This window comes from Emydura macquarii, unplaced genomic scaffold (genome assembly GCF_026122565.2).
Source record: "Emydura macquarii macquarii isolate MOO-44397 ecotype Brisbane River unplaced genomic scaffold, CSIRO-AGI_Emac_v2 contig_1790, whole genome shotgun sequence".
Lineage (NCBI taxonomy): Eukaryota > Metazoa > Chordata > Testudines > Chelidae > Emydura > Emydura macquarii.
In genome coordinates, this window is record NW_027131927.1 from 8469121 (window position 1) to 8495595 (window position 26475).

The window sequence follows — 26475 nt, forward strand, 5'->3', positions numbered from 1 at the left end:
TCCCTATGTGGATTCCAGACATTGTGCGCCATCCGCAGGAACTGTGGAGAGCAGTGTCCATCCACCTGCATGCATCCCTTGCGTCATCGATGTGGTACATGCGAGGTCTTATGTGGCTGCATGGGTCTGCACCCCTTCCAGTTTCCTCTTACCACTGCATGGTCAGAGTCAGAACTTTCTCCTTATTATTCAGAAAACCTACATAGCAAAATTAAAAAAAAATGTGATCAATATCATAGTTTAGTGTTGTAGCTACAGTTATAGATGGCGTAGTAGAACAGATAGTTTCCAAATTCTCCCCTCCCCAGGACAGTCCACTCTGTTTGGAGGATTATGCCCAAGCAGGCCAGGTTTAAGAACTGCACCTCATACCTGCCATTGTTCTCAGTGAGCGACGAGCACTAGCACTGTCTCTACTGCCTTGGTGAGACCCACATCATTGTGTGGTGCTCTATCTGCTGATCTTTTTCTTCAAGAACCTGTAAGGCGAGAGAACTCAGGCTCAAGAAGCATCTCATGGAGCACTCTGGGCCAGGTCTCACCTTTCACTCCCACCACTGAACTATTGATGGTGCTGGAGGGACCTTCACATCTTTATGAGGCACCAGGCACCATGAAGCCCCCACCCCCAGCTGAGGAGCCGCTGCTACTTTACCACCCTGTAACAGTGCAACCAACAGAACCACCACAACATCTGCCTGCTCCACTGCTCCGACGGCACTGCCCTTACCGGACCACTTAGAGTCTTGACTGGTCCTCGGAGCCTGAACCATATTTCTCCCTGGAGCGACAGTACAGCCCGTGCTCATATCAGTATGCACCAGCGCAAGTCTGACCACAGAAATAGTAGTTCAGGTATCCAGTGGGACCTACAATGAGAGCAGAGCAGAGGCCTTCCTGGCATGGATGAGACCTCTGTTATGAGTATGGATCTCCTTCGAAGCACATTGCGCCCTCAGTGTACAATGCACTGCGTGGCACTGTGGGACCGTTGGTCCTGATGGAACTGCCGGGACCAGCGGAGCCACCCCTCCCAACCATTGCATCTTCATCACTGGACAAGGCAATAAACCCATCCGCACTATCTCTGCCTGATGACCATTATCAATACCACATCCTTTTGAGGTGTATGGCAACCAGCGGAAGATGTCAAAGATTCACAAGATGAGTTTCTTGACATCCTCCAACCAATAGGTCCAAATGAGGTATTGTAGCTCATTCATAATGCCATCTGACAGCTGGCTCAGACAATATGGCATGCCCTGGCCTCAGGTACCCCAACACTAAAATGTGCTGAGAGATGGTACTTTATTCCAGCCATTAGCACAGACATTCTCTTCATGCATCCACCACCAAACTCACTAGTGGTGCAAGCAGCCATTCAACGGGCCAGACAACAGCACCCCAGGACCACCACTCCTGATTGAGCAACCAGAAAGCCAGACCTTATTGGCCACAAGGTATATTCATCAGCTGGCCTACAATTCCCCATAGCCAGCTATGAGGCCGTTCTGGCAAAATACGACTTTGTCATGCTCGAGACTGGCAGAATTCCATGCCTCTCTCTCTCTGGAAGACAAGCAAGCAGAGTTCAAGGCTTTCATTGAGGATGGGAAATTGGTATCCATACTCTCCCTCCAGGCATCAGAGGACGCAGCAGATATGGCGGCTTGTTCCCTAGCATCCAGAGTGGTGCTCAGAAGGGACTCCTGGCTACAAACCTCTGGTTTTCCTTAGGAGGTCGAAACCACTTTGGAGGACCTCCCTTTTGACAACCAGAAGCTATTTAGTGATAAAACAGACAAAAACCTCCATTCCTTGAAGAATTCCCGAGCAAATCTTTGGTTCCTAGGCCCATACGCTCTGAGCCTCACATGATTTCATAATCGCCAGGCTTACCGACCCAGGTACCCATCCCAGCCCACCTACCAAACTTACCCTCCATGCCAAAAGGAGCAATCCCACCATCACCAACACTCCCAATATCCTCAACACTTCACCACCTATACCTACGCAACCTCTACCTTTCATCAACGCCCTCCGAGACAAAGCTTTTGACTCAACATCAGAGAACTCTCACCTCTACTGAGGGACCAGCGCTCAAAGAAAAAATGGCGGTTACTTACTGTAACTGATAGTTCTTCAAGATGTGTGGTCCCTGTCTGAATTCCAATCCTGCCCCCTCCCTCCCGTCCCCTCTTCGGCGGGCTCGATCCCGGTCAGGTAAAGGAAACTGAGGGGGTGTTAACTCGCGCAGCCACGTAAGCTGTCTGATGTATCACATGGACAATGCAAGGCATGCACGTGGGTCGACGGACACTGCTCTGAACAGTTCTAGCTCCGGCACATGGCGCGCATGTGTACCACGTTTGGAATCCAGATAGGGACCACACATCTCGAAGAACCATCAGTTACAGTAAGTAACTTCCCCTTTCCTTGGTAGTCTGTTCCAATCACCGTCACTGTTGTGTGCTTTAATTCTAATTTGAATTTGGCTGGCCTTAACTCACAGCAATTGGTTCTTCTTATGCTATCTCTGCTAAATTAAAATGTCCTTTGGTACCCAGTATTTTCTTCCCATGAAGGTACTTACACTCTGTAATCAAGTCACCTCTGGATTTTTTTTTTTTGACAAGCTAAGAAACTGAGCTGTTAATCTGTCACTCTAAGAGCAGGTCTACGTTAGAAGTGCTCCATTGGTGCAGCACTGTAGTGAGTCTGGTGAAGACGCTGTATGCCAATGGGAGAGCGTCTCCTGCCGACACAACACTGGTGTGGACAGCGCTTAGGATGCTGTAACTTGTGTCGCTCAGGAGGGTGCCTTTTTCACACCCCTGAGGGACGTAATTTAGATCCACAGGTGGTAGTGTAGACCTGCCCTAAGGCGTTTTTTCTAGCCCTTGAATCACTTGTGGTTCATTTCTGCATTCTCTTCAAATGTTCAGGATCGTTTTAAAAATATGGGTACCAGAACTAAACCCAGTTTTCCAGTATCTGCCTCTCCAATGCCATCAACCGAGGTAAAATCACCTCCCTACTCCTACTCACTACTCCCCTCTTTATAAATCCAAGAATCACATTGGACCTCTTTGCCACTATATTGCACTGGGAGCACATGCTACATTTCTTGTCTACTGTGACCCTGAATGCTTTTCAGGGCTTTCCCCATCCCTGAAGTTGTGCAGCAACTCATGTATAATTGGAATTGTGGGGAAGCATTTACTTGGGCCTTCATGCATCCACTAAAAGGGACTGAGGCTGTCTGCAAAGGGAACCATGTTTTGTTCCCCTTGCCCTGACCTATGTCTTCACCAGAGTCTGATGCCCATCCTGTGCTTACTGTTTGTTGTTGTTTTGTTCCGTTGAGTTGTATTGCACAGATGGCATCATTTTATAAAACAGAAAAACCCAAAACAAAATAGAGAAAACTTTAACTTTATTTAATGGTTTTGGAGCCCTAGAAGCTTCAGGGAAATCTAAAGGTTTTTGAGGATGTCAGATTCTACAAGTCAGAAGTCACCAAATGGCCTTAAGTGTGCCTTAAGTAATGGCAACATCCAAAAGCAGCAGCTGGCAGCCTCCTCCAAGTGGCTGAGAGTTCCACCAGCCCCCTCCACCAGCTGTGCCATTGCTATGCATTGATAAGTACCAAGAACAGCAGTATTAACCACCATCAGCCTCTATGCAACTGAAAGCATCCTCAGCCATCCCTTCTGGGACCCCTCCTTCACTAGTGGGGCCCAAGTCTACAGCCAGCGAGAACAGCTAAAAGTTTAACAGCAATCACAGCCCACCGTCAGACAGCTAGGAGCACCCCTCGGCACCTCCCTCAGGCCTTCTTTCCAACAGCAGGAGCTCCATGGTCTTGAGGAAGGCATCAGCAGCAACTGTTGATCTCTTCCAAGTGTGTAGAAGTGGCGCTACCCATCTCTCCTCTGTTCTATTTCACCAAAGGTCTATCGCTTGAGAAGAGGTTGTTTTAAAAGATACCGTCTTCCATCTACCAAGCTTTTTGGACTGGGATAGTAGAAGGGAGGACAGATGATACCATGGATTATTCTTTGTGTCCTGCTTTGAAGACAGCTACTTAAGCTCCCAGGTCTCATACGGTAGCTGTTTTCTTCCAGTGACTACATGTAGATGATGGGTTTAAAGTGAGACAGTACCAACAGAATTCAGGCATTTGGTCGTCTGGGGCAGGACTGGTCTTCTGTATGTTGGCCCCTCAGTTACATTTGTGCTGTGCAGCAGGGCACAGGTATATACATGTAGGTCATTCAGTCACTGTCCCACTGGGGGCTAGTAATCACCAATGTTCTTAACTATGAATGAAGGCTCTGGCTTTCCTTCTCACATAGCATCTGCAGGGTTGAATTTAGTCGCTTACCTTCCTTTTATTTTCTTTGATCCCAAAAGTTATTTGGAAAGCAGGATGAGAGAGAGCACAGTGATCCCACCTAATTTAGTTTTCAGACCTGCTGTTTTGGGGCCAGGAGCTCTTCATTCAGTATGCCAATCTCTCCAAGTTTGTTTTCACTATAAGAGAAGGAGAGTTCTTCATTCTTAACCTCACAGTGTAATTTGTATCTTGGGTCTTGATTCTCAATCATAGCAGCTATCCCTTCCAAAGTATATAAAAGGTTAACAAATTGTATTCTGTCCAGCCTTGCAGACATAAAATGTACAGGTTGAAACAGAAAAAACTATGCTTAGACTGGCTTCTCAGTTATATTTCAACCAGTGTCTTTACTGATTTCTTTTCTTTTACCCCATTGAACTGAGAAACTTTCCTTCCTAAATTTTCAGAGATTTACATGGATAATTTCTGCAGATCTCCATATCGTTTTATTTATTGTCTGCAGCATGCACTACTAGTTAAATTTTTAACCAGATGCATGATTCAGTGCAGTATAGCAAAGTTATCTATTCCAGAAGTCTCATAACTTGCTCCACTAGAGCAATTGATAGTCTCTAGGGCCTTGTTTACACTAAAAAAAAAAAAAAAAAAAAAAAGTGGACATATGTTATGTCGACTTACAGCCGCCGCTATAATTACAGCGGTGGCTGATGTCCACACTGATCTCCTTGGATCAGTGGAGTGCATCCTTACCTGGAGCACTTCCTCTGATATAAGGAGCATTGTGCGTAGCTGAGAGCCCCAGCTCCCTGCTGGGAGCCCACAGGCACCCGGGCACCTGTGGGCTGCCTCCCCCACTTCCTGGTCCCAGTTGCTCAGGGATTTCTCCCCTCCCCAGTTGGGGGAAACCACAGGGGGCTTCTCCATTCCCCACTCTGGGCTGGAAGGGGCAGCCATATCAATTTCATGGCTGTAATTGACAAGACTGCTCCAGCTGGGAGTCCTAGAATCAGAGGATTAGGGTTGGAAGGGACCTCATGAGGTCATCTAGTCCAACCCTTGCTCAAAGCAGGACCAACCCCAACTAAATCATTCCAGCCAGGGCTTTGTCAAGCCGCTCCTTAAAATCCTTGAAGGATGGAGATTCCACCACCTCCCTAGGTAACCCATGATGAAGCACCCTCCTAGGGAAAAATATTTCCTAACATTCAACCTAGACCTCCCCACTGCAACTTGAGACCATTGCTCCTAGTTCTGTCATCTGCCATCACTGAGAACAGCCTAGCTCTATTCTCCCTGGAACCCCCCCCGTCAGGTAGTTACAGGCTGCTATCAAATCTCCCCCTTCCCCCATTCTTCTCTTTTGCAGACTAAACAAGCCTAGTTTCCTCAGCCTCTCCTCATAAGTCTTGTGCACCAGCCCCCTAATAATTTTTGTTGCCCTCCTCTGGACTCTTTCCAATTTGTGCACATCCTTTCTGTAGTCAGTGGAGAAGCTCCTAGACTTCTGGTCCTGGCTCCCAGCTGAGAGCCAAGACAAACAGCCCCAGCTTCTCGCCCTGCTCCCAGTGAGAAGCCCAGGCTCCTGCCGCCAGGGCATCTGATTCCCAGTCCCGGCTGGGAGTGGGGCAAGAAGCCAGGTCCGCTGGTCTCCACTCTCACCTGGGAGCCAGGACAAGAAGTCAGGAAGCTTCTCCACTTGCTCCCCACCAGAGCAGCCTTGCAAATTACAGGCTTGCAGCCACCCAGGCTTCTCCGCCCACTCCCAGCCGGACCAGGAACCAGCCACCAGGCTTCTGCTTTGTATGACAGCCTCACCACTGATATAAGGGGATGCAGTGTTTACACTGACAGTGCATCACCCTAACTATGCCGACAAAAGCCCTACACCTCTCATTGAGGTGGTTTTATTTTGTTGAAAAAACAGGGCACTGTTGTTGGTGAGGAGAGTGATTGCAGTATGTACACCAGCACTGTTTTGTTGAAAAAAGCTGACTTTTTTCATTAAAACACTCTAGTGTAGACCAGGCCTAAAGCTTAATAAAGGCAAGGTTTAGTCATGTAAGCATGGACTGGGAATCAGGAAGTCCCAAATTCCAATCCTGGCTCTAAGGGCTTGTTTATAGTCTGTGGCTATCTGGGGCATGACTCTATCCCGCACTCACCTGCCCTGCGTTGTGTCCATGTGGATTCTGCTGACACACATTAACAGTTTCTTAGAGTGTTTTGATCTGGTCTGTTCCAAAGTGGAGTTTTGAAATATTGTTTTGAAATATTGAAATATTTGAAATATTGCTTTTAAAATACATGGTTCTTCTTTTCCTTTAATAAAATCATATGTTCTAATGCACACTCCATTTCAATAAAACTCAAAACTTAATATTTCATTATGAAAACAAAATAATAATAATAATTAAGAGCAGACCTGAGTTCAGGCAAATGAATTTAATTAACTTTGGAAAGCAAAAACACGAATTTCAGACAACTTCATTCAGAGATTTATCTGACCCTGCAAATCAACTTGTGCTAACCAACTAATGTGATTGGTTTTTGCCTTTGCAAAATAATGGCAAAGTAAGAGAGGAGGCACGTCTGGATGGTGCTTTGCTTTCCAGTTTTCTGTAAGGCCTGGCAGTATTGCTGGGCTATCTGAATCTCACTGCACCATGGAGGTATGCAAGGTTTATTTTCGGACAGGAGAAGATGGTTTTGAGAGAACCAGTTCAATACTTTTTGGAACAGATGGCTGTGAAGCAGCAGAAAGGCTTTCTATTGGCTTTGTCATCCAGGTTCATGTATGTGTTCTTCCTGGGTAGCAAGTTAGACTAATTTGTTGAAGCACATTCATCAGTCTGAGGTAGAAAACACTGGCATGTGACCTTTCTGGGTGAAGTTGCCATTGATACTGTAGCTAACTCTCGCAAAGGTATTTAGGTCTTTAGAATTTATTCTCAAAGACTGTTGATTACTTTGTGATGCTCAGTGTTCTAACTTAGATATGACGATATAAAATATAACTATTCTAGAACTCAGTTTGGTCATAATCATGTTACCAAACTGCAGATTCATCATTTGTAACTTAAATAAAGAGCTTTTTCCCCCAAGGGCCTTCATTACTCAGTCTGGCTTTTAATATGGCCAGTTTCTAAATTCTTCTTTCTGATATCTGGCCAGAAGACTGATCAAAAAGGATGCTTCCTGATGATCTGGTGGTGGGAAAGTCAAATGTTAACCTTGGGTCTAAATTTCTCTCACTTATCTGTGTTTGTCCTGCTCTTATAACAATCAGACAATTAACACAAGTATTAAAACATAGTTCTAAAATACAGAAAACTGCTGATTCCACAAGAAGTGACTTCTGAAATAAGTTAGAAATTTTGTACTGACATTTTGTTTTTGTTCATTACTTATTAAAGGGTCATTTTTACATATTTGGATGTTAACGTATCTTGCTCTCCTTATGCTCACCAGCGATGACAGTGGGATTGCTTGCATGAGCAAAGTGAGCAGGCTTTGGTGGTTGGCCATTTTTATGTTAAAGGAACAATATAATAGTGAGATTCTATGCTGCACCTCCAACTGATACAATACAGAGCTCTCAGCCTGGGGGGAGAGGGTTAAATAAGGAGGCTTTAAGCCACATTTGTGCCTCTTGATCTGGAGGCTGGAGGGGCCACTGGTGTAACTTGGGCCTGAAATCTCTGTAGTACTGTGTGATGCAGCCCCAACCCGCATGCCCCCTGTGCCAGGGCTTATGGTAGGACTCTCGGAAGGTGGCCTGGCAGCTGTCTTCTGTCGTGCTGGTCCTGGAAGATGCCTCCTTTGGCTGGATACAGAGTTTTTAGGGCTCCTTATGACATTCTTGATTTTGGGGCTGGAGGGGGTGGTGGTGAGGGTTTCACCCTGGAAAGTGGAACTCTCCTTCCCATCTCACCCGAAGAATATATGTCTGCCTTCACTAAGACAGGGTTTAGGATTCTGTCATCAAAGCTGATGTTACTGTTTAGGATAGTACAGAAAATTTTCCTTTCCCATTTGGTTAATTGTAGCTAGGTTTCTTTATAAATAACATTTATAAATCTGATGTGTTGCTGAATATTAATTATGTCTTATTTCTCCAACAGATGAATTCAAAGGCCATTCTTTACTGCAAGCAGCCAAAGAGGCAGACCTAGCCAAAGTAAAAAAGACTCTTGCTTTGGAGATCATTAACTTTAAACAGCCACAGTCACATGAGACTGCACTGGTGAGATTATATTTTCAATTGATTTTTTTATGATATATGTGGAAGTACTGCTAGTTGAAGGGTTTTTTATTGCTAGACTATGCAAACGTATTCATCTAAAATTGAGGATATGCCACCAGGCATCTTGTGTTTAAAAGTAAATCACCGCTATAGAAGAAACATTATACATTTCCCACCCCCCTTGAATTCAGTTTTTATGCAGGATTTCTCCAGAAACCTGCAAGTAGACTACTGCTCATTTCTTCATGTTGAACCTGTGTGTTCTCCCCATCTGATTATCTTCCCTGTAGTAACAGCTGCTAGAGGGTTGCTTTGTTCTGTTGTGACTGCAGTTGTCTTGTTTTTTCCCTCCATCTTGTCATATGTTTTATGAACACTTGTTGCAAAAAAATGTTTTGGGGTGGCAGAGGGTGGGGAGGAGGCAAGCAACAGAAACGTGTCATGCTGGCCTGTGGGGGACTGGAATGAGTTAACAGGCTGCCCTCTGTCTTTCATCTTTTATTTTTAAATCAAATTTTTCACCAGAAACCCAGTTAGACTTGCTTCTTGACAAAAATCATTCTCCAACATTCCCACACAAATGAGTTTATTAATAATATTTAGTTCTTTCATCAACTGATAGAAGTCAGCAGTGAAATGTTTGATGCCATTCTGTTACTGTGCTTCTAAAAACCCAAAGCTCTTGGTAACTATTAGTCTTGATGAGGTGGTGGCAGGAAATAAATCAATGGAGGCGCTGCAGTAGGTGGCTGGCACAAACAGTACACAAGAGTGCTTTCACTTAAAGCTGCGCTTTATTCTGGTCTCAAACACTTACACACATCTGCAACAGGTTAGTAAAATACCGCAGAAATCAGTCTGGAGCAATCTTCGAGTGGTACAATGACGGCCATCTGATTGGCCCGTCTTTCAGCTGACGTTGGGGAACCTGAACTGTGTCCAGGAAGTGATCCTGAAGAGTCTTCTACCCCAGACTTTCTCTCCTTATTTACTGGATGAATGTAACAGTAACATGTCAGTAAAAAAAACTTGTTCAGCAAACACCCTCAAAGTTTAAGCAAGAGGTTTCCCCAAACCATTAATTAGATAGATGTGGTTTTGCAGAGTCTGCATGTCTTGAGGGCCCTAACAAACATATCCCAAAGGGCAGATATAGATAAGCTTCTTGTTTTTCCAAAACACATACCTCAGTAATTTCAACAGAGATCTTGTCAGGAAGGACAGAGGGTCAGATTCCCCCTTGACCGCCTCCTCTCCTGGGTTCTTGCTTGGTTATGCCGTTGCAGAGGTTGCTAAGACCTACTGATTTAGCTGCTTTTGGCTATAACGATGATAATTGTTACTCCAATTATTGTAGTAGTCCAGGCATTTTGCTGGTCCACCAAAATCTCCACATACAATTCCTGCTATATAGGAGCTTTCTGGCTCTCACTGACCAGTTGTTTCCTTCTCCAGCTGATGGGTATAATTCTGCTGGCGAAGTATATTTGAGGTGATAGTATTCAGACCTGTCTAGCCTTTACAGTTGTTAATGGATTTGCCTGTGGTAGGTGGCCTACCTATGAGTTCTCAATTCTTGTTGGGGTCTTTGCAATGAAACACTGTTAAATGTCACAAGACATGAAGCAACCCAGCAGCATGCTGGCTTTTGTACTTGCTATGATCATGCCATTACCTAGCAAGGAGCCTTCTGTGTGATGGTATAATGTCGGGGGGATGTGTGTGTTAGTGACGTCACTGGAATTAACCTCTGCTCTCAGTTCATAATTTTGAGAAGAAGTGAAGTCAAAGAGCATAGAGCCAATGTCCCAGCAATTTCTCCCTGTTTTACAGATAAGCCATTGAAAGTGAAGTGGGATGGAATTGATGGTCCCATTCAAATCAGTATGGCTAGGTTGTTTTACTCTGATTGTTGGAAGAGGGAATTCTTCACAGCAATAGGTCATAACTATGTATTGTATAACTTTTGTGCTTGCTGTTTAAAAAGCCCTGTGGCTGGGCTCAGAAACATCAGCCGTTGAATGGGCCCTGTCTTACAGGGACCATTAACTAGCATTTGTCCACAATAGTCTCTCATCCTAGTGGCGGTCTCTTGGAAACCATTACTCCAGAATTTAGGACCTGATTTTCAAGTCCTTTAAAATTGTGGGTGCTCAGCTTCTTAGAAAATCAAGCCTTTGGCATCTTAAGCTGTGGGCTCAAATTAATGAACATGTTTGAAAATTTTAGGCCAGAGGTGACTGGCCCTGCAAAGTAGTAAGAGGGAACAAGGCCCATTACGCTGCCCTACCTGAAGGCCTGGCTTCATGGACAAGAGTAAAGGCTGTATGCCCAGTACTCTGCAGCCCTCCCCACAAAGCGACCAGCAGAACTGACCCACACAAAGAAGAGAGGAGGAGTATGTTACACCTAGAAAAGGGCTGTCGCAAATTACTCCTGTCTACCCATCGGCAATGGGGGGTATGGAGGCCCTTGCTTCCGAAGACATCCCACTAAAGATTCATGGCACTTGAAACATTTAACAAAACTATTCCAAGAAGAATGCATGACTTTCCTTAGAGCTTCCTTTATTTCGTAAACCCAGATATTGAGCAGTAACTGGAAACACATACCAGAATGGCAATCAGTTTAAGATTAACACATTAAGGGTGCAACAAAATAGACAAATAAATAAATAAAACAATTAACTCAGTCTACCATGGATCTTATGTTACATTGAAGGAAGCAGGGGAACTCCAGTGTAACTCTTAAGATGCCACGTGCAAAAAGCTGGATTTTAAAACCCCTTTGCCTTTAGTCATCTCTAGTAGTACACCGTTTTGTGTCCCTACCTATGTCTTATGTCTATGTTTTGTGTCCCTGCCTATGTCCCTATGTCTTGCTTTTACAGATGGTGACTTAGCCATTTCTCATGTGTGATAATAGTTATAAAATCAAAATTGTTTTAAAAGCAGAATAATTTAGCCTGGAAAACTAGCTTACATTTTGTTTGGTGTGTTTTGTATTAAGGCAGAAATGTGATACATTTTGGTAGGATTCTGTTTGTAAGCCTCACAGTCTAATGTTCAGTGGGATATGTAAAGAAGATGTAGCGCGTGTCATGAAATAGTTCATAGTCTGAAGTACTGGGTCATAATTTGTTTGCTTTGTTTCGCAGCACTGTGCTGTGGCTTCCCTGCATCCTAAACGGAAACAAGTTACAGAACTCTTGCTCAGGAAAGGAGCTAATGTTAACGAGAAAAACAAAGAGTAGGTGTCTGAAAATTTAAGTCAAATGTTTACATTTCTAAAGGACTAGGTAATAGTGTTTGGACAATAAAACTAATTTCTGCCATTTTACACCTAGCTTCATGACGCCTTTGCATGTTGCAGCTGAAAAAGCTCATAACGATGTCATGGAAGTTCTGCATAAACATGGAGCAAAGGTAAATATATTTTAAATAAAGTAGTATGTGGTAGATGGTCTTGTGGTTAAAGCACATGGCTAGCAGTCAGAACTGTTGCTTTTTCCTCACTGTATCTTGGACTAGGAGTGTGCTTATATTGAATCAGAAGCTCAGCGCTTGAAAATTAGCCACTTACTTAAGCGCCCAAGTAAAGATTTAGGAACCTAACTTTAGTCACCCATGTCTTTAAAAATCTTGCCTCTGATTTTTAAAAATGCCAAACATTTAGTGTGGGTATTGAGTTTTCAGCACTTGTGCAAATCAGGCCAATTTTAGTTAATGTCTAATTATGGATTAAGGAGCCGAATTTTGGTTTTCCATTTTTGAAAGTCTTGTTCTCAGCCTTAAGTAATTATTCTGCTCTTCTTTTCCCATCCAACAACCCCTTTTATTAATTCATCCTTTGCTGTAGATAATGACCACTCAAGTCATTTGTAAGTTGAAGTTTTAAAGGTCATGTCTTTGAAGTCGTAAAATTACAGGTAAAGATGAAAGTGTAGGCCCACAATTAGTGTATCTTCTAAGCATCTTTCAGAAGTGTTCTTTTTGGATGACTGTAGCAGCTAATTAGAAAATCGTTATTGTGATCATTATCATTTGCCACTTACCTTCTTGCGAAGACTGTTTCTTCATGAAAGGTGTTTTTTATGAATGAGTTAAAATTTGAACAATCTTATTTTTGCTTTTAGAGTAGTCCAGTTTGCTATATGTGAGTCTGCATACAAGTAGCTAAGAAAGGAAGATATATACCTGTAATAATAATCTATAATGTCACTTCTGAAGTACTAGGAGGTGAGATCAATGTAATTGAACATATAGTTAATACAAGTATTTTTATTTTTAAGACAACTGAATTACAATTTAAGTGCCCATATGAGAGCTAATTTCCAGATCTCGGTATTTGACTCACTTCCAAAGAGGTTTAATGGAATAATAAAATACTTTAATGACAGTACTATGGCACAGTGTGTCATATTCTAGAATTCTGATACAGCTGTATCTTGCCTAAGACTTTTCCATGGAGATTTGTTTTAGAGAAGAGCATTTGCACTCATTCAAACAGTTAATAATCATTTTCCCAAATTGTCTCCTACTATTATTTCTCTATACTAGAAACAGGAATCTCCTCTGTTGCTTATAGCAGCAGACTGAGATTTCATAAAATTATGGGCCAGATATTCCAAAAAGTTCAGTACCAGCAGTTGTCATTTAGGCACTTAATGAAGTGGCCAGATTTTGAAAAGGGCTCAGCATCCAACAGTTCCCACTAGTAACAGTAAGGATTCTTGAACATCTGGCCTCTTCATTTAGGTACCTTTTTAAAAGAGGTTAGCTCCCATTTGAAAATCTGGCCGTGTGTGTGTTGGAAGTGAAGCTGGAAACACAGTTTATGGGGGAATGACCGAGTAGGTCAGAATGGTGGGGGGAGTGGCACTATATAGGAAAGAAAGCATACAGTCAAATACAGTATCTTACTCATGGGAGAATTCTGCACCAAAAGATTCTGAGTACAATATTTTAAAATTCTGCATATCTTATTTGTCAAAATAACATAATATAATCACACCAGTTTCAATTATTTTGGTCATTTATTTCAAAATACTGTTCAGCAAGTATATCTGTAACAATCCAGACACCAAAAAAGATTCAGGAAATGTTTTTTGACAAAAAAAATTCCTTAGTATGCATATTAATACAGAAGTTTGAATAATAATTCATTTAAACTACAATACAGAAACGTATTTTCCACCCCCTCAGAAGCAAAGGCTTGTGGGAATCAGGGGTAAGGGAAGAGCTGAGGGAGAGGGAAATAATTGCTGGGCAGGAGCCTGGGACTGAATCTGGAGGGTTGTTGGGTGTGGGTGGGAGAAGTATGGAACAGTTTTTTGGGGGTGGAGTGAGGGATTGTTAGGGAGTTTAGGAGTCTCCCCCATGCAGACCCTGGCCTCTCCCCTTCAGTCAGGCACATCTGCCCCATCCCCATGTGGTCCTGCACCCTCCTCCCCATTCCCATGTGGCCTTGCACCCTCACTCCCATTCAGCCCCTGGCTCAGTGCTGTTACCCCACTAGCTCCTGTGCCCTGCAACCTGGTCCCCCCACTAGTCCTTCTGAACTCCAATCTATGTGACCCCCCCAGCAGCCCTGTGTGCCCCACTCTGTCTGTCCTCCCCCACCCATATCCCATGCCTCCTCACCTGTCCCCATGGGCAGGGGGCTGTGAGGAAGGCAGCCACTGACCCCTCCCTATCTGCAGCTGGCTGCTCCAGCCTGGAGCCAGCTGCCCTCTCTTCTGGCACCACAGCAGCCCCTGGTGGGCAAAAGTTATAAGTACAGCACCTGCCTGGCTGAATCTATTTTCTGCGGTGGGAAAAAAAATCTGCGGGGGACATGAATTATGCGCAGTGGCACAGAATTCCCCCAGGAGCAACAGTAAAAAATCTTAAATGAATCAAACAGTACCATAGAATCTTTATGGATAGAAATTCCGTGCTTGAATAATGATAAAGCTGTAGGTATATACTACCAACCACCTCACCAGGATAGTGACAGTGATTGTGAAATGCTCAGGGATATTAGAGAGGCTAGAAAAACAGAAAACTCAGTAATAATGGGAGATTCCAGTCATCCCCATACTGACTGGAAACATGTCACCTCAGGATGGGATGCAGAGATAAAATTTCTAGACATCATAAATGACTGCTTCTTGGAGTAGCTAGTCCTGGGACCCACAAGGGAAGAGGCCTTGATTTAATCCTAAATTGTGCACAGAGTCTGGTCCATGCTTTGGGTGTACCTAAACTTCTGACTGCTAGAAGCTGGGACTGGATTACAGGGGATGCATCTCTTGATAATTGCCCTTTTCTGTTCATTCCCTCTGAAGTGTCTGACACTGTTGGAAGACAAGACAATGGGCTAGGTAGACCTTTGGTCTGACTCAGTATGCCCATTCTTAAATTCTTATCTATCCCAAGGAGAAGGGGATACTCAGCAGCTTTAAACATTGTACCGAATGAGGCCACATGGTTTCCCTCTTCACTGGGGATCAGAGCTGCATTTGGTGTCTGGAAATATTGTCACCCAGTGTCATGAGGTTGAGACAGAAGCATCTGAAATCCTTTTTGATGCCTCCTTTGATGCCCAAAGTGGGCCCAGAAACTTTCTACATGTTCTTGAAATCTTGTTTCCTGATGAAAGCCGGGTTCTGGATTCATGCCATATATGCCAGCACAGACCCAGCAACCCAAGAGGCTTAGGCAGTACCACTTCTGCTCTTTTTCAAAGCAGTCTGTTGTCTGAAAAGTCAAAGTCCCTTTGGAGTGAGTCAGGCCTTCAAAGCTCTTGTTCTGCTAAAGCACCAAAGCAGTGGTAGTGGACTCCCATCTTCTTGGCTGAGGCATTGCTTCTATGCATGCATTGTATGCAAGAGATTTGACTGAGCCAGAAGCTCTTAAATACATAACTGCTATAGCCCTCAGCCACAGACCGCTTCATGTTGAAGTCTCTGGGTACTCACATAGTCAGTATTCAAATCAGAGGATTCCAGGCTGCTACAACAATCCATTAACCTCTTTCATTCAGACTACTGTCTTTATGACAGTAGCTTACTGTAAACAGCACCATTGACAGGTAGGAGCATTGTCACAATAATGAGAGCGTTCTTACCACGGTGATAACATTGTTAGAGCTGAAAAGAGAATCCATTTCCTGGATTCATCTTCCATCAGTGGAGCCTACCCCAGCATTCATATTATCACAGCACAACCAGTGTTGAAGTTTTCTCCTGCACCATAGACTGTCCTGATTCCTCACTATCAGTGCAACATATTGAAACACGCTTATGAAGGGTCAGTAGGACGGAGCTGGGGACGCTGCTGTTACTTGGATGCTGTGCATGAATGTGAAACCTCACATTGGAATTGTGGGATAAAAATTGAGATGGTTAAATATTTTATCTATAATGTCAAAAGGCTATTTTAGAATAAGAGGATATTTCTACTAAGATACAACTGGGTCAATCAAAAATGTGTTGCTCTTTGTGCTGTTGTTCTCCTGAGGAGTAGGAGGATTTTGCAAACATTCAGCATTTGACACTGACAGAAAGCTGATATTCTAATGGTACACTGTCAAAATGTTCCCTGAGCAGATCCCAACTGTTGAGTTGCCACAGTTGATTGGCAATACGCAGCTATATTGCTACAGCTCTGGATTATTCTACTCTGTGTGAGACAACAACAGCACAGTAATGAAAATAATTTCTTCTGTGCTGGGTAGTACACATCCATTTTGACTTTCTCTACTAGATAGCCTCATGATGGAGGAACTGATAAGAACAAAGGGAAATAACAGAGCAAGAGAGAAAGAGAGAGATCCCTGCAATGGAAAACAGTTGATAGGAAAATAGATTTTTAATGATTATTCAAAATATTTTCCTTTGGCAGGTAAATACTGTTTTAAAATTTCACTGTTAGAACAGAAACGTGACGGTTTACATGATAAAATGTGAGGAAATTAGATCCAGACTGATTTTCTATAGAATAAAAGTTGTCCAATCTGTTGTGTTGTAGAATCGCTCACAAAGGGCTGTCTGGAAAACCCTTCGGAGCAGTAGCTGTCTGATTTGAAAGGGCTCAGGAGGAGGATCCACATGGATGACCATCTCATTTATTTGCGTAGTGCAGCTTGAATGATCATGTGGGCTGATTAGCACATAAATAATGGGAGTTTGGATACTGTATGTTTTCTCACTTAGCGTTGGAATTTAAAAGGAGATATTAGACCTGAAATTGACAAGTTGTCAATTGAGAAGAGTTGCCTTATCAAGTTGGACTTACTGTCTCAATTCATTTTTCTGGAATTAGAGACTTGTATTTTGTCTCCATCTGATAATTCTAGAACCTTGTAATAACTGGTTTTCAGTTGTGAACAAATGGGTAAATACACAGTCTCCAGTCTTAAAGCTTATGCCTTGGTTTACAGTACAAAGTGGCTCCCCGAAGTAAAGTTCTGTCCCTGGGGTTGTTTGGGATGAGAGTGCTGCATGGCTTTGCATGCAGGTTGGCTTTAAAATGACTTTAAAGAGACCACGCTCCAGCTGAAGTGACCCCTTTAAAGATGGAAAGTGAGTGAACATTCTGTTAATGGGGCTCTATGAACCCAGAATAACAGCTGTTTCTCCTCCTGCTTACCTGCTCTCTGGTCATCTCCAGCCCTCTTTTGTCCAGGAAATGAACATGTATTTGTTCTAATTGCTTGTGTTTGTCTGCTACGAGAATTGGTTGTAGGGAAAAGTAGCTATTTGACAACTAAGGTGAGATCTGCATGCCATATAACATAAAACAGTTAGGAACATAGAACTGGAAGGGACGGACCTCTTGTGTCATAACATGGCACACATTAAATGGCTTAAAAATCGGCTAATGGATACATCTCAAAATGTAATTGTGAACAGGGAATCATCATTGAGTGGTTGTGTTTCCAGTAGGGTCTCTTGGAGATCAGTTCTTGGCCCTGTGCTGTTTAACATTTTTATTAATGACCTGTAAGAAAACATAACATCATCATTGATAAAGTCTTCAGATGGCACAAAAATTGGGGGAGTGGTAAATAGTGAGGAGCACAGGTCATTGAATGAAAGCGATTCAAATCGCTTGGTAAGCTGGGTGCAAGGAAACGATGTATTTTTTTAATACAGCTAAATTGAGAGGTATGTATCAAGAAACAAAGAGCATAGGCCATACTTACAAGATGGGGGATTCTATCCTGGGAAGCAAAAGATTTGTGGGTTGTGTGGCTAATCAGCTGAACATGAGCTCCCAGTGCAATGCTGTGGCCAAAGGAGCTAATGTGATTTTGGGATGCAGAAACAGGAGAATCTTGAGTTAGGAGTAGAGAGATTATTTCTGCATTTGGCACTGGGGCAGCCACTGCTGGAATACTCTGTCCAGTTCTGGTGCCCACAATTCAAGAAGGATGCTGATAAATTGGAGAGTGTTCAGAGAAGAGCCACAAGAACGATTAAAGGATTAGACAACAATACCATATAGTGTTAAACTCAAGGAGCACAATCTATTTAGCATAACAAAGAGAAGGTCAATGCGTGACTTGATTACAGATCATAAGCACTTATATGGAGAATAAATACTTAATAACGGGCTCTTCAGTCTAGCAGAGAAAGGTCTAACATAATCCAATGGGTGGAAGTTGAAGCTAGATAAATTCAGACTGGAAATATAGCATACATTTTTAACAGCATAAGTAACCACTGGAACAGTTTACAAAGGGCTGTGGTGGATTCTCCATCAGTGGCAATTTTTAAGTCAAGATTGGATGATTTTCTAAATGATCGGGTCTAGAAATTATTTGGGGAAGGTCATTGGCCTGTATTATACAGGAAGGCAGATGAGATGATTACAGTGGTCCTTTTTGGCTTTGGACTCTGACTCTGTTAATAGAATCTAAGCCCCATGCTGTCACAGTCAACCCAGTCATATAATCCCATTCATAAATTTATCAGTCTCCATCGTAAAGCCCACTAGGTTTCTTGCCTCCACTACTTGTATTAGAAGGCTATTCTAGAAACTCACACCTCTGATAGTTAGAAACCTGCTCTAATTTCCAGTTTAAATTAATTAATGGTCAGTATATACCAATTTGTTCTTATGCCAACATTGTCCTTTCACTGAAATAGCACTTCTCTCTCCCTGGTCTTTACCCCACTGAGATATGTACAGAGAGCAAACATATCCTCTCTCAGCTTTCATTTTGCTAGGCTGAACAAGCCAAGGTCTTCATCCAGTCTGATCCCCAGACACAGAGGCCACAGTCTTCTTTTGTAAGATGAGCTTTCTATTCCCCTTTCCTAGAAGTCTTTCTCTGCACCGTTCCAGTTAGAATTCATCTTTCTTGAACATGGGTGACCAGAACTGTACCCAGCATTCCATATGAAATCTTAACCAGTGTTTTGTACAAATGCATTAATGCTCCCTATCTCTACTGGAAATACCTGATTTGGTACATCCTTGTATTGCATTTCCCTTTTTTTTTTTTTTTTTTTTTTTTTTTTTTTTTAACAGTTGCATCCCATTGGTGGCTCATAGTCTTCCTGTGATGATCTAGTATACCCAGGTCTTCTTCCTCCTCTGTCACTTCCAACTGATGAGCTGTTAGCTTATAGCAGAAATTCTTATTAGTCCTTAAGTGCACAACCTTACACTTTGTACTACTGAATTTCATTCCATTTCTGTTTCTCCAGTGGTAGATCTGATGACTTTGCCATTGTCCCTTTCATGTGTGCATTATTTTCATGTGCAGTGTTAAGACTGAGGGATGCAATAGGTCTGCTATAATTCTGTTATTCTGTGCTGTTAATCTCAAGTATAGAAGATAGAGAAAGGAAAAGCCTCGGCTCTAGTTAATCCCTTTGGACAAAATGGAGTCTTGTTACCTACAGTTGGTTAACCTTAGTTTAATTTTGTCCTAGCCTTATCAGCAATAGCCCTCCCTTTTCAATGGTGATAGTAATCTTGGGTTCCCAAGTCAGAAATAAATCTTCTGTTCAATAAAATGGTGGATTTTAATTCTTCACTGCCTGGTTTGTGTTTATGGTTGGTCTACTCTAGTCTTTTATAAAAGTTTTTTCAGTGATTGAGCATGAAAGGGAGGGACTTAATAGCAATGGTGTGAGTCAAGCATATTTGTACATTGATGTTGTGCAAACTCCCTGTTCACCTTCTGTAGAACTACCAGTATATGTCTGAGCTGAAAAATGGCTGGTTTACGAGCCATGAGTGTTTCATGAGCACGACTTTCAGCTGTAGAAGAAGAAATTCATGAAGTATCAGATCTCTTGGATTATGCTGATCAGCTTGTACTGTAGTCATTTGATCTTTCTATGGAGAGATCAAATAGACTTTGTGACATATTATTGTGAGTAAGGCAACATTTATCCTGCCCAATAGCAAATATTCTCTGAATTAGATATGCTCCTAATTCGTATTATTTAGTCACTGTTTAAGTTAAGATGTGGATTCCTGTTTTCACTTAACCTGCTGTGGAAGTGCAGCAGGACATTCAGGCAGGACTTTTAGTCAGGAATTAAAAGGCAAAAACTTTGTTCTTTTCTACCAAGGTAAACATTTTGAGAGAGTAAGTTGTGGGTTCTGTGATGAGGGCAGCTCACAGCCTGGAACCCTTAGGGTTGGAAGCTGAAGGCAAGTTATTTCTGACAATGTCTGAATGATATAGAGAAGCTTGTATTTCCTAAATTGACTTAAAAAAAAAAAAAAAAAAAAAGCTGTTGAACATCTGTATTTACATTTGTCATGAATAGCCATTAGCTACAAAGGCTCTACTGAAATTCATTTTAAAACGTGTCTTGGCTATTATTCTTTTACTTTCTCTGTAAGTGTTCTGCATAGGAACTAGCAGAGACGCTTCCAGGTGTTTTTAGATTATTCTATTAGATCTTGTCAGACAGGTAGGTTTCCATTAGATAAGACTTTTTATTAGGTCACTTGGAGGTGCCTATTCATTGCTTTATGCTGAGCTCTTTGAATGTAGTTGTGACACCCTGTGTCTGAGAACAACACTCCAGAAAGGCCATATTCACCAATGTCATAGAATTATGATATGTTCTGTACAAGTTTGCCTTGTTTGGTATCATTTTAAAAGTTTTGATCTACTGAACATTAATATCTTGTTGGATTGTATGGGATACCATTGTATGTGAAGATATGAAACACTGTTGAACATGGGTTGTTAGAACATGTTGCAAGGTAGTAAACTGCCACAAACAGCCTTTCAGGCACAACAATGGAGTGGCCAGACAGCGTTGATGGCTATCTCTCACCCATTCAGGTATAGATTCCAGATAACAGGAATTGTTTACAGGGGAGGTTTCACTGTAGAAACACGTTTGCAATGGAGCTGGACTGACCAATGAGGATGACCCAAAGGTCACAAGCCCGATTGTTCTAGCAAACTGAAACAGACTATAAAATGGGGAGCGTGACATCATCACTTGTCTCCACTCCCATTCAACTGAACACCTGAAGGGTCCTCTGGAAGACCAAAAGATTTTGAAAGGGGGGAGGGGAGTCCCAGACAGGGAAGGTTGCCCAGCCTGCGTTTAAGAAACTGCTTGTACCGGCTAATGAGGGTGAGACATTGCTAATTCAAGAACTTATTAGTGTGTAGAATTTAGACTGCAATCTTATGTTTATTTCATTTGGTAACTACTTTTAATCTCTTTACACTTGCCACTTACCATCACTTAAAATCTATTTTTCTGTAGTTAATAAACTTGTTTAATGTATCTCAACTGGTGTGGTCTCGAATAGGAGTGTCTAGAAATCTTAGCTGAGTAACAAAAGCTGTTGCATGTCTTCCCCACAATGAGGGAGGAGTTAATTTATTAATATAATTTTGGGGACAGACTCCTTTTGGTGCAGTTCTTACAAACTCGGGGGGGGGGGGTAATTGGCTGGTACCTCTCTATTGTTGGTTCATGAGTGGCTAGGTAAGGCATCCATATAACTAAGATGAGTGTGTCTCTGCCTGTAGATGGCTGTGTAAGTGTAGCTTGCCGACAGCATCACAGAGTGAGAGGCACCCAGGTTAATATTCATGCAATCTAGCAGGGTGTGGTGCCTTGCATGCTGTTGGACTAGGTGAGATCAGCGCCTGGAGGGGCTTGCTGCTTGTCACTAGCAATTCACTGTGAGGGACAGCCCAGGCTGGCGAGTGAAGAGGGCACAGCAGTCCCACAGTTTTCAGGTTGCACCTTGGGGAACCTCATCACAGTAGTATAGAACTACAGTCTTAAATTTTTATTTCATTAAAAGAATTAACAAGTAACAAGATGATGGACTGAATTTAAGTTTCAGGTTTGCATTTTTCTCCCTGAAGAATTCTCCTCCATCTAATCTCTTCAGATGAGTTTTTTAATTATTATTAGATAATGTCGAGTTATTTCTCCTCTCCGGGTGGCAGATGGTAATTCCCTTGCAGCTTGACCCTGCATGAAATTCTTTGGTTAATATATTTTCGTCTGACCTATGATCCTCTGTGTATTAGAGTTTTGCTTGTACAGTTAATTTTGTTAAAGGGTGACTTTTTTCAAGAAGATTAATTTTTCCAAGTGAACTTTGTCAAAGTATTTCATAAAGTTTTAAAAAACAGATTTTTCTGGTAATCCTATTTTGTTTTGTTAGCAGCATAAATTAATAACTGCTTTATATAAAAAGTTAAGAACTGTAGCCTGAAATAATTAATTACTTTTAATTAGAAATAGTTTACTTGATCATGCATTATTCTGTCTTAATGTGGCAAGGCAGTGGGGTTTATAAGGAAACTAGCATACTGTGAAATTTTATTTGTTAGTCTTCTTCCATATTAAAGTTGTGGAGGGAGGTGGAGGCTTGCAATTATAAAGATACTTAGTTTTATATTGCTGAATGACTTTTTCAGATGAATGCACTGGACACGCTTGGTCAAACAGCTTTGCATAGGGCTGCTTTAGCAGGTCACTTGCAGACCTGTCGCCTGCTGCTGAATTACGGCTCTGATCCCTCCATCATCTCCTTACAAGGTTTCACAGCAGCACAGATGGGAAATGAAGCAGTGCAACAAATTCTAAGTGGTGGGTGAAAATAGACTGCATATTTTAACATTACCTTCTCCCTTTCTTTTTCGGTTGTAATGACTTAAATGAGATCTCTCTGTTGAGACTGATTCTTTGTGTTATATACTATCTACAGTTTTGTTTTCCCTCCGCTACTCCACCATGCACACAAATATCTGCAATTTAATTTGTTTGATACCTTTTATAAAGATCTGCTCTGGTTCTTCAATTATTTCACGTAATAAAACACTGCCAAGTAGACATTTAAATGTAACCTGTCACACTGCAAAAAAATTAATGTTTGCTCAATGACCTGAATAACCTAACGTAATAAGAATGGCAGAGAGCACATTTGTCATTTTAATTTTATTTATTTCTTCTGTCCCAAAGCACAGACCTGTGGATCACTAGCTATAGCTGCCTTCAGCTGGGGGTGTAATAACTACTAGAAACTGGGGCCTGCCTATAAAGATAGTTGGATCCCATTTCTAGCACTGTGGATATTTCTAAAGGTTTTAATATTGGTGGTGGGAAGTCTCTCAAAATAAGAATACTGTAGTAAATGGAGGCAAGCATATTTTGCATGTGAGAGTCATGTCCTCTCCACTACCCTTTAACTGTCCTACAGATGATCTCCGGACATTAGCAGTGTCTGTTGTCAGCAGAGTGCATGCTGGGGCATCGTACCTAGCAGGAACTATCAATCCAGAGAGCCTCTCTACAGATGTGAAAGAGAGGTTCACATCAAATTTATAAATGCTCGCTGCTTGTCTTAACTATATAGTTGTTTGGGGTATTAAGCACATAATTCTAAAGGTTGTGTTTTTTTATATTTGGAAATTACTTTTAAAGAATTCAGAAGTGTTAAAAAAGCACAGATGAAAATATTAAAATAAGCATTCAGAAGAATTGCTTGAGGGGCCATGAAGGTTAGAATCTTTTTTCCAAATTGCAAACAGACTATTTTTGAGCAAAGTAATTTAAATGGTGCTTTAGCTCTTAATGCCTGTGGAAACAAAGTACTTCTTATTATAACTGTGGTAAGAGAGAAGGCGTGAGCAGAAAAATATTGATAGTTGTAAAAGCAATCAAACTCCCACTTCAGATGCTGTGATTGTCCAGTAACAATATACTTTCTCTATTCAAAACAACTCCCTGGATGTGATTTATAAAATCATGAATTTTATATCAAATATAGAACAGCAAACATATGTGAAGAGTGTCACCGTTTTTCAAGTAGCTCTTTAAGCACTTCTGTCTTTTTACGTATGTACCTGTTTGCATGCCTGTATATGTTACAGCATTATTATTATTTTTATTTGTATAAATTAAACAACACTGGACAATGATTTTTTTTAGGCTGGGATTTTCAAGGAGCTCAATAGTTAGTTGCCCAAATCCCAGTGAAAGCCACCAGGAATTGGGCACCTATTTTCCCCGAATCTCCCTTAAAAATTGCAAACCGAAATAATATCCTGGACCAGGTGTTTGCTAGTAACAAAATCTTCAATAGGAAGGAGTGCCCTTTTAAAAAACAAAACTTGTGAAGTGTGCATACAGCAGGGCTCGACAAACCCCAGGCGCCAGGTCGCCATGGCGCCTACAAATTTAAGTCTGGTGCCTAGTATTTCTCTGGGGGGAGCGGCTGCCGTGCTCCGGCCAGGGCGCCACTGCACCCATGTGGCAGGGCTGGGATGGGGGAGCGCTGCGGCTGCCACGCTCCAGTCAGGGCGCCCTACTGCTGGGCCCATGTTGTGGGTGAGGGGAAGGGGCGGGGCCGGGAGGGGAGAACGGCTGCTGAGCTCTGGCCAGGGCACCCTGCTGCAGGTCCTCATGTTGTCTGGCTCCTAAATTTTTGAGCTGGCTCCTAGCTCCAAAACAAATTTGTCGAGCCCTGTTGTACAGAAAGGAGATACATACCTACATATACATTAGATATGTATATTATCTCTCTGTGTGTGATTTTATATATATATATATATATATATATATATATATATATATATATATATATATATATATATAAATAAATAAATTAGAGAGAGAAATAAAAATTTAGGGAATAAATCTGGAGACAATAATTAATCATATTTCCCTTACAGTTAAAGATAATAGGTATTTAATTTCTGGCAGAGGTAAAGCAAAGCTTTAAAAGTAAGCATTTTGAAAAGTAAGCCCTGATTTCTCTTTTCTGTGGAAATTTCAATTTCAGGCGTCATGCCACACTGTTTTTCAACACAGGAGACAGTAGCTTTGCACTTAGACAAAAACTCCTGCTTTTCTCTCTCTCTCTCTCTCTCTCTCTCTCTCTCTCTCTCTCACACTCACACACACACACACACACACACACCCCCCCAAAGATTGAGGCCGATATGATGCGTGGTAGTGCTTTATGTTGTCCTCAGAACAATATAGGATTGTTGACCATTGTCTTGTTCTGTGTTCAAGGCAATCAAATGTCTTCGTCCTATTTTTATACTAAAATCATATAAATATCTCTGCATGTTTATTTTATGTAGGATTGGTTTGAAGAAATATTTTTAAATATTCAATCTTGCTTGATGTAAAGACTCTTATTTAGCTTCTTTATTCCCATGCTGCAGTTTTTGGTTAAAATGATGTTGGAGTATTCTTGATTCCCCCCCCCTATCCCCCCCCATGCTTGCAAGCAGAGGTGTTTCACAGCTATGAGATCACAACCATGCAAACAGCTTTCTGATGACCTCATGGGCAGGAGGTCTGCCTTTACTCAAACTGGTACTGAGATTTTGGTATGATCATTAAATGCACATTTGTAATATAGGAACGTTCATAAAATAAGCTTATTAGAAAGTTTTCTAAACTCCTGTTAGAAAATGCTGTTTGTTTATCTTCTCTTAAAGCGTAAGTATCTTTGTGTCTTTGCTCAGTTAGTTCAGCTACTCAAATATTCATAGCCTTTCCTTAATCAAATCAAATCTCAATCCGATGAAGTTTTAAATTTCCAATTCCAAATTTAATTAGATAGTGTTTCTTATTATTTTGATCTTGCTTTCATTTCCCAGTTGAAGTCAGTGCCTGTGCCATCTTGTGGTGCTAGAGGGCAGATGGCCAGAGAGCAGATAAGGAAACAACAGATGAAGCGCCGAGTCCCAGATGGTGTTCTGTAACCCTATCAAAATAGTAAGATATCCTCCATTGCAGCCTTCCTACTTCAAATCTTTGAGAAGGCTGTGGCCAGGTGAACTCCAGCACCTGCTGGTGAGAGAAAAGGAAATGGGTTAATAGAATCCTAGAAGATTAGGGATGGAAGGGACCTCAGGAGGTCATTTATTCCAACCCCCTGCTCAAAGTAGGACCAACCCCCGACTAAACCATCCCAGCCAGGGCTTTGACCAGCTTACCTTAAAAACCTCTTAAGGATGGAGATTCCACCACCTCCCTAGGTAACCCATTCCAGTGCTTCACCATCCTCCTAGTGAACAAGTTTTTCCTAATATCCAACCTTCACTTCCTCCACTGCAACTAGAGACCATTGCTTCTAGTTCTGTCATCTGCCACCACTGACAATAGCCTGGCTCCATCCTCCCTGGAACCCCCCTTCAGATAGTTAAAGGCTGCTATCAAATCCCCCCTCACTCTTCTCTTCTGCAGACTAAATAAACCCAGTTCCCTCAGCCTCTCCTCATAAGTCCTGTGCTCCAGCCCCCTAATCATTTTTTTTTGCCCTTTGCTGGACTCTTTCCAATTTATCCACATCCTTTCAGTAGTGGGGGGGGGGGGGCACAAAACCAGACACAATACTCCAAATGTGGCCTCACCAAT

The 26475-nt window shown here is 42.1% G+C and overlaps 1 protein-coding gene across 1 annotated transcript in view; it reads left to right on the top strand.

Moving 5' to 3' along the window:
• Positions 1-26475, top strand: part of TNKS (tankyrase) — a 240845-nt gene that overhangs the window by 160163 nt on the left and 54207 nt on the right. The window contains exons 9-12 of the mRNA XM_067556877.1: positions 8482-8603; positions 11761-11852; positions 11950-12028; positions 22518-22689. Of these exons, the coding sequence (XP_067412978.1) occupies positions 8482-8603; positions 11761-11852; positions 11950-12028; positions 22518-22689 (465 nt within the window). The remainder of the gene's footprint in view (positions 1-8481; positions 8604-11760; positions 11853-11949; positions 12029-22517; positions 22690-26475) is intronic.